Source organism: Cryptotermes secundus, unplaced genomic scaffold, assembly GCF_002891405.2.
Source record: "Cryptotermes secundus unplaced genomic scaffold, Csec_1.0 scaffold171, whole genome shotgun sequence".
NCBI lineage: Eukaryota > Metazoa > Arthropoda > Insecta > Blattodea > Kalotermitidae > Cryptotermes > Cryptotermes secundus.
The window spans coordinates 609,585-618,688 of record NW_019726223.1 but is presented as its reverse complement, the minus strand read 5'-3'; the positions used below and the strand labels follow the sequence as shown (position 1 = coordinate 618,688).

General features: G+C 40.2%; 1 protein-coding gene across 1 annotated transcript; it reads right to left on the bottom strand.

Moving 5' to 3' along the window:
* Positions 1 to 2,323: 2,323 nt before the first annotated feature.
* LOC111863919 (V-type proton ATPase subunit E) lies at positions 2,324 to 8,946 on the bottom strand. Its single transcript, XM_023850746.2, has 4 exons — positions 8,784 to 8,946; positions 8,443 to 8,618; positions 5,094 to 5,262; positions 2,324 to 3,798 (listed from the first exon to the last, which is right to left on the bottom strand). The coding sequence occupies exons 1-4, from the start codon at positions 8,814 to 8,816 to the stop codon at positions 3,496 to 3,498; spliced, it is 681 nt and encodes a 226-aa protein (XP_023706514.1). The 5' UTR covers positions 8,817 to 8,946; the 3' UTR covers positions 2,324 to 3,495.
* Between the last annotated feature and the right edge of the window lie 158 nt (positions 8,947 to 9,104).

The following is a 9,104-nucleotide window of genomic DNA, read 5'->3' as shown; positions in this document are numbered from 1 at the left end:
CAGTGTTCCAGACAACAGTGTCCCTTGCCCAGTGCAGGAATGGCACAGTGAATCAACTGTCCTTGGGTAGCTGCCAACTTTTTCCATGATACACCATGGCCCTGGGACCACTTCTTCGGCTGTTGGCGGGGTCCTACATTTAGATGCTGATCCCATATCAGTCCTCCAGTGTTCTGATAGTTTCCAATGTGGCCTCTTCTTTAGGGACTTCCTGATACACCGCTATGTCATCCAAATCCGTGGTGTCCATTTTTTCTAGACAGGCCTCCATCTTGACTATTATCTCTCATTGGTTGGCCTATGTCCTGTCTTGGTGGATATCCATCCAGGAGATGAAAGCACCTAGAAGGACCTCAAATATCTCATGATGAGAGTCCATCACGGCTTTGATCTTAACTTCCATCCCAGCTTTCATTTCAGCAATCATTTGTTCTTAGCCAGCCAACAGGCATTCCAGTCTTTTCTCCATAATTTTTCCATTTTTGTAATATGACAATACAACTTTCTACTGCAGTCTTCAGTCCAGCAATCCAACCCCACTTCTGACACCTGTTGTCACATGTATGGGCCACTACAGAGAGGGTTTTTGGATTGGTAATTGGATTTACCGAACACTTAACAGATTGTAACAAGTAACTACAGCGCTACCATTATGTCACACACTCTGCAATTCCCTACAGCACGTACTAAGTCTTTTCAGTCTGCTGAGTCTTCACCAGTTGGTGTCTGGTGATGGATCCTCTGCTTCTGTACTCACGTTCTTACTGGCTGGCAACTGTCCCACAACTAACTAAACTCTAACTTGTCCTGCTTATAACACATCAGCATGGAACACATAGAAAACATAATTCCTCTCTTGCTATGCTTTTGTTGTGTGCACATCCTAGCAATGGGTCTACATGCCACAATATGTTTGAACGTTTGTGTTACTAAACTGACAGCATATTTTGGACATCTTGTTTTGTCTCAATTTTGGTTTCAGAAGCTCACTCTGCTCCTGTCATTAGGTAAAAGAATGAAACCTACTCTGCTGGGTCCATTATCCTTGTCTAGAGATAGAAATTAACCTTTAAGAGACTAATGTCACCATACAGCGTCATTTAAAGTACAGCCCAGTGGCCGTGCGTCACCGTATGGGTACCCGCAATCCACGCGTGTGCATAGTGTTTTAAAATCTTATTTTAAGATAGAAATTCTTGTTCTACTTACACTGTTTTTGGACACCAGCTTTATAAGTAGACTGTCTTCCCTCCTGCATCATCTAACTGAATGCAGAGTCCAATGTCGCAATTCATGCATTTTGCCCGTAATTAACTCTGTTTTCCACGCGAAGCGCACACAGCAACATCTGTCTCGTATTAGCAGGAAGTCAGCCAATGTTGCCGATTTGCCTTCTCTAATCATAATGCTTATAAAACATCGCAATTTCAACTATCCACCATGGCCCCATTTCGCATGGAAAAAGGCGAAGTTAATAGGCAGCTGATAAATGTCACCGATTTAGAATGTGGTACATAAGACTGAAAGTACGTAGAACAAGGGGCCAAGTGCGGGCCTTTCTAAGAAGCTTAACATTACTTCTTGTGTGGCAGATTGTATATACAGAAAGTTTGGGAGTGCTATATAAGCATAAACATTTCTTCCCCTTTGGCTAAGTAATGCAGTATGAGTATGAATGATGTCACCAGCAGGCATTTCTACTGCAGAAACTGACTGCATATTAGTGGACAGATGCTTAAAATTGGGAAAAACAATTTTTTGGAATCAGTGTAACAATTTTTACAGATTCTAAAATCCGTAAATTACAATATCTGTTTCTACTGTCTTTCTAGATAAAAGCAGCGTTTATTTCGTTCATCAGAAAAATTGTAGAAATCACAGCATTTTGAGTAACATGATTACAATTTTTATTACTCTACAGTGGCGGCCATTTAAATTAAATCCATCCCGTTGCCACTACCGGAATTTAAATGCCCCATCCAATAAAGGTTAACTGCACATAATGGACATACTTGAAAACGAGTACAGCCAGCTCCTGAATGAAAATAAAACAACAGAAAATGTGCAGTGCACATGCCAGTTTGAATAGCCTAAGAAAATGTGTATTTTGTGTCTAATATCTCTGAGGGGGCATCATCAATAGAAAGTTAACTAGCTTCTATTTTCAATGAGATGGGAACCAAAATCGCCATAGCGAAGACCTCCTTTAACACACAGGGCTGTCCTCACATGAGTTTGCCTATTCAAGAGATGATGTACCCTAAAGACATTTAGACAGAGTACCACGGAATTAAAGACCACAGTTTTCATTTTTTCCATTTAATATATCCCACTGCTACTGTACATATATACATCTAGTCACAACGCTTTTCACCATATTTATACATATATTTCCCCTTAATTTTTCATATATATCCTTTTCTTGTTATCATACAAGTAATAATACTTTAACTACAGATGGGGAGGCAAGTGAACATGCAATTTGTACTCAGATACGATGAAGTCTTCTCGGGAGATCGGCCACATAAGTACTGAATTTTGTTCTGCACTGACACAGATGATAACCTGAGAAGGCTTAATTGCATTTGGTCACCAAGTGAATTAAGAATTTTATATTATTCTAACATTTTGGACTGCCTAACTGTCTTAACATTTATGGAGTGAAATGAAAATGCAGTTTGTGTTTTACACATTAATAGCATTTTTACAAGTTCTCTAATACTATGTGTGCTGCATTGGTCTGTGTCTGTAAGGTACTGCTCAGAGGAGGAAAGCTGTATGATTTAGCGTATTGCTAAACTCCCAATGGTACACATGAATTTCTGGGAGAACAGATTTTCTTACACTAACTGAGAGTTATGCAAAATTACAAAAAGACTCTGTTCATCCTTTAAGACTGAAGTATGAAATTATGATAATGTAATTTGTTGCCATAGTTAGACTGAGATGTTGCTATACAAATGATTTATGCAACATCAAACTAATTGGCAGTGACTGTTTCAACCACAACTGCTACTTTGAACTTCTCATGAGGTGCCGTTTGCAGGAAACATGGACAGGAGGAATACTCCAAACATATACTTTGTTGATGTCCGGCTTTGGTTGGGCATACAATAGAGGTCTTCAGCTCTGAATGGTTACAGATGATACATATCATGAGGGCCTCAATCACACTGAATCTGGCTCTGGCATTAAAGTTAGGGGCTCTTTGTAGGGCCCCAACGCAATCAAGGGTGCACAATGGATCTAGTAATGGTCCGAGTATCTGGGGCAACTGGAAGTTTTCTCCCCCAAGGTTCTGCTAATATAAGTCACAGTCACACCGAATTAAGTCAGGAGTTTTGGAAAGGTGAAAATCTCTTATATTAAATCAGGGTCTCACTGTATGTGTGACGTGGGAGTTTTTTCCCTTAAAGGCCCTTACCCTTCCTCCAAAAAGTCTCACCCTACAAACAACAGAGAAAATGGAATGTAGCTATTGCTGGAGTCTGGCATCTAGTCGGCAAACTTGCGGTTAGGATTTCGTCCAAACAGTGCACCTCGGACCTCTGGTACAAGTTGCTGAGCAATGAGATCGAGACGGGCTTCCAAAGTGTTGGAAATTTTGATACGCCCTTTCTGTGCCTGAAGTTCTATGCCTCCTGTTACGTCAGGAGCCAGGAAAGATTCTGTGTTCACCTTCAAATTCACATCTTTGCCTGTGATATCTTTGTACTGGTTTGCCACACCTTGCAGGAGGCCCTCTACTGTTGACTGGTCAACTTCTCGGACACGTACTGTCACGTTTGCTTCCAACAGCTAGGTGAAGAAAAAAATAATTATCAAAAACATTTTGTTTTGGGATGTGGCATCATGCAGTGAGGTAGGTAGGAACTATTTGAAATTAGAACATGGAGAAAGGACATTCCTCCAAAACACTGGTATGCACTCACACATACACAGTTGCATAGTATGAGATCACAACATGAATCTTCACTGCCATGAAAACATCTCATATGTCAAGAATCTACATATATAATTACCAAATTCTGTCCCAGTGTTCCTATTAAACAGCATGTCATAGAAAAACTGGTAAAGATAAAAGGTGTTCTCCCCTTAGAGAGCCAACCCTGAGAAAATGGTTAATTTTGCTACCATGTGGACAGATCCAAGTCCAAGCCAGCTCATTTCCATACTGCTTCCTCCATGAGAAAGTTACTGAGACTGTGGCAAGTCACATGTATGCTACGTTATATCATGATGTGTAAGGTAGGCTACACACCGGCATGCATCAAGACATGTAACAGTCAAGACACAATGTCTGCGACATGAAGCAAAGAAAGCACAGTTGAAACGAATGAGATTATGAAAACCGACGCACACTGGTCCGAGTCATGAAGTCAACATCATGACAGACTGGTGTGCAGCAGTTTTCATAATCATTCATTTCGACTGTGCTCCTTTCTTGTGTCATGTTGCAGACATTGTGTCTTGACTGTTACATGTCTTGACGCATGCCTGCGTGTGGCCTACCTAACAATAATGGTTTCTACAATTGTACAGCATATTTTTCTATGAAGGGCTGTTAATATTAATTATTCTTGAATCAACATAATTTTACCCATTGCTTCACTTAAATTTTAATTTATTGTGGTTCAGTTACACTGCATGGCTTAAAAATTTTGGAGTTTGATTCAAGAAGTTCTGAATAATTTGCATGCCAGACTTTCTGCTAAGTAGCCCATCATTTGATAAAAAGAGCCTATTCAATGCTTGTGGATTTCAGTACACAAACAGGTTACAAGCTGGACAACTGGACAATCAGGATTCAACTCCCAGTGGTAGCATGGATTTCTCTTTTCACCACTAAATTCACACTGGCTCTGGGTCCACCTGGTCTCCAATCTAATAGGTAACAGGGGAGCTTTAGCTAGTGGGTTCAAAATATGTGGATTTATACCTCCACCACCCCATGTCATGGTGTGGAATTTACAATCTTACTGTACTGCCTTCCTTATTCTTATGGGTGTACATACTAAATTACAGGGACAAAAATAGATAATACAATATGGCTACCATTTGGAGCGCTCAATACATCACTCCAAACAAATTACCTGTAGCAAACCCTGCAGAATTAGCAAATTCAGAATCTCTGCGTATTTACTGGGATTTCTCGTCACCTCACCCAATCGACGCCTAGCTTCTTCCAGGACATTCCGAACATGATCTTCACGAACCTTCAAGGCCTTCAGTCGTGCCTGGTTCAGCATATTTGACGACTGACTGTAAAGTTACAAAATAATTCTCAGCTTTCTTACAACTGAACCTATTGTCACATATTACAAGAAATGTCATGTTGTTTCACAGTCTATGGCCTTCACATTATTCATGTGATACTACCTCTGCAATGTTGTACGTATTTTCTTTTCAGTAAATGTGTTAATTCATAGGTTATATAATGACAACATACTAAATATCAAACATACTTAGCATCAACTAATATAAAGAAATCATTACAAGTGAAAAGGATGGATGTGAGGGGTGGGGAAGGTGAATGTAATGACTGTGTAGCCGTACCACTGACACCACCAGCTTTATTTGTAATGAAGATTTCTTTTTATAGTAATTATGCATAGGATGTAGTAAGGAACATTCAAGGGTGACTTAGCCTGATTCTTGGTTTCAAGAATAGGGTCTGTTTCACTGCTACAGAGACCAGGCAGGAAGCACCCTGCAGAGTTTTCCTGGAAATTCAGTTTGAAAGTTGACCAGTGGGATCCTTTGGTAAAGTTACACTTGACAGGTTTTGAACTCCATAAGTCAAAAGTGGAAAGGCCAACAACCCACGCTGCTGGTATAATTTTTCAAACAGCTGTCAAAAATGACGTTAGGACTTTAAGGTCCAAAGTCACAAACTAAAGCTAGGTGATTGGAGCAGTGAGAATTACAGTTAACTCCCTAAATTCGAATTGTTCCAATCAGCTGAAATTAGGGTAGTAATTTGGAGGCGGAGCTGAAGTTGTGAAGATTTCTTGCTTCAAAGCAGAGTCAGTCTGATAAAGGAGTCTCTGAACAACTCTCCAAGTGTACAGCCGAAAAATTAGCATCACTGGCAGCTTGGTTCAAAAGTCAAATTTAAAAACAAAATTATTTTAAGAGTGTTACTGGAACAATCTTTGAATAACTCAGCAAAATTAATTAGACGTAAAAATTAGTGTCAATCTTAATTTGGCTTAAAAGTTTAAGTGAAAGTGTACTCACTTTTAATTGTTGTGCTAAAAAGCAGTCGCTAAATAACTAGCCAGGAATCCAGTTGTTATGCCGCAAATTTCGAGAATGGAAATTTGAGACATTGCCCCAAATGTTATGAGAATTGCAAAAGAGTTTCACATCAATTAGGGCAAAGATGGCAACAAACAGACTATGGAACTCGGTCAAGAATGTCTTAGTCAGCAGAGGTGCATAATCGCACACGCAGAAAACTCGCTTCAGTAGGCCATTGGGCAGAACAAAATTACCGAATACACGGGGAGGAGACGCCATGGATTCGTCCGTGACAAAAGAGGTTAGCCAATGGAAGACCACCACCCTTAATTGGGGCAAGAGGAGGAGGTAACTTGCCTCTTGGGAAGCTGCTGCGCCAGCTGTTTTAGAGTATAAAGGTGTGAAAAGGAAGGCTCCTTAGCTCTTCTGTGATCAAAATGTAATATTTAGAAAAGTTTGCCAAAGGCCCTGTGTTGGCATGGGTTCAACAAGATGGCAGTTGCCTGAGTCTCTACGTCAAGTAAGTCAATTTGCTCATACTAGCCATGCTACTTAAACTTATTGTTGTTTGTTAAATTGTTGAAGTGCAATCTCCAGTGTGCCCTGCGAGCATTAAGATAGGATAGGATAGAAACTGTGTAACAAGTGGTAGAGAATGAAGGAAAGAGACAGACTCAAGCCATATGCCCTAGGTGGGAGATCAGAAGGAAAGTGATAACCAGTCAACATACCGATACTATGTAAACCCGACAGAACGTCAGCATTCCTATTACTGTAAATTAGACCAGTGGAATTACGGTAGGATGTAACACAGAGTTGTGATTTACCTCCACAAACAGAACCCTTCCCAGACCAATCCGGAGCTATCCTAGTCCAGACGAAGGCAGAGCTGACCCCCAGGCCTCCAACGGCAGCCGTATGCAACAAAACAGTTTAAGGGTGAGGAGAATCCTAGTCTAGGGTAATTAAATGATACCCCAGTTCTTGGGGGCGTGACAGGGTGTAGAGGTGGGTCAGAACCTACACGCCCGCTCTACGCCATTACAAAGTGGTGTCAGGTGTGGGGTTAGCCAACGAAGAGTTGGCTAACGAAGTGAATTAGTATTGTTTTTAACCACCCCTGTCATCACGGCACAACACCGGTTGCAAATGTTTGAGTGATTTCAAGTTTGTTCAAGGGATTAAGGACAAGTGCTGTTACCTGAATATCAAAAAGTGCTCATTAAACAGTGTGTGGTAGTGCCTAGCTATAAACACTCTTATCTTTCCCGCTAATGCGAGGCCTGTATGCACCCTGACAGAATCTCATCGCTCTAGTGCGAATGCAGTACCTATCACCTGTAGTTTCCGGTTCATCCCCCATTTTTCCTGAGAAGTAAGCCTTTATAGTAAGCTTACTGGCGCCCAGCATTCATGTAACCCATATCCCGCAAACATCAAATATCCACTACACCAACAAAAGGGGAAGAACTGGACAAGAAGGACACAGCAGCAACCTGCAAACCCAGAGTAAAAACAGGTGAGAGGGAACGGCTAGAGCAGCTGCAACCAGCAACCAAGGGGCCAAAAGGATGGTAAGAGAGATGATGCCAAACATGTAGGCAAATGGTTACAAAGAGAAGGTGAAGCCCAACGTAAGGGCTGGATGGTTACAACTGAAACTACCTCAGACTTCTTTCTATGGATTGATAGATCCAATAATAGGCTGTGCATTCAACAAAACCTTTCAGTACTCATGCATCTGCCACAATCTTTAGCATCTGTTGCCCATTATGAAACAGATATTGCCCGTGAAGCCCAACGTAAGGGCTGGATGGTTACAACTGAAACTACCTCAGACTTCTTTCTATGGATTGATAGATCCAATAATAGGCTGTGCATTCAACAAAACCTTTCAGTACTCATGCATCTGCCACAATCTTTAGCATCTGTTGCCCATTATGAAACAGATATTGCCCATCCAGTCTTTTGAGAATTAGCTGAGAAGACCTTGGAAAGTGCTGTGGAAACAGTCCAGAAGAATGGGATTTATAACCATTTAAAAGACTTCTGTGTTCAACCTCTTATATAGACAACTGCATACTAACGATACAGAGGTAAAGCCTGGTATCCCACAACAAAATATGGTACATAACAAAAGAGGGGCCTACATAATAATAAAACCTCTAAAGTATGGTAAAGGTATGTGGCAGTACATACATTTTTTTTAGTAATTCTACTTGTTTTTCTTTTCTCTCGTAGTATTCCATAATCTTCAAACGCTGTTGTTGAACAAGCCTCCCCTTTTCTATGTTAAATTCTTCTTCTGCTTTCGCGTCGATTTCTTCGGCTTTTTCATTGGCTTCTTGTTCAATGAAAGCCATCATATGCTTAATCTAAAACAGAAAAATGTATACGTTATTAAAATGCTTATTATGTAAGGTTTAAAGACGGTTTCTTAATATAAAACTTCGTTTGTTACTACTGAATTATAAACTAGGTCTCGAGAACAGCAAAGCACGGATTTCATATATTATGCACAGAAAGGTTATTTTACTGACCTGCTTTTGAACATCAGCATCGCTGAGTGCCATTGTAATATTTCAACAAATTAAGAGCTAAAAAGCTACAAAACAAGCCAACTTTACCGAATATATTTACGAAATACTACTACGGGGTTCTTCTCAAATATTAAACATTAAATGATCATATGATCATGGGACAGCAGCGGTTGTCAAATTAAATGTCATAAACATTTCATACATAATAGAAACTAATGTGAATTATTAATCGAGCCCAATTGTAAATTAACATGAAAAAGTTTAGAATGTGCAGTTATACCAAGGACATTTTACATTCTCTTTTAGTAATAACAGGTAATT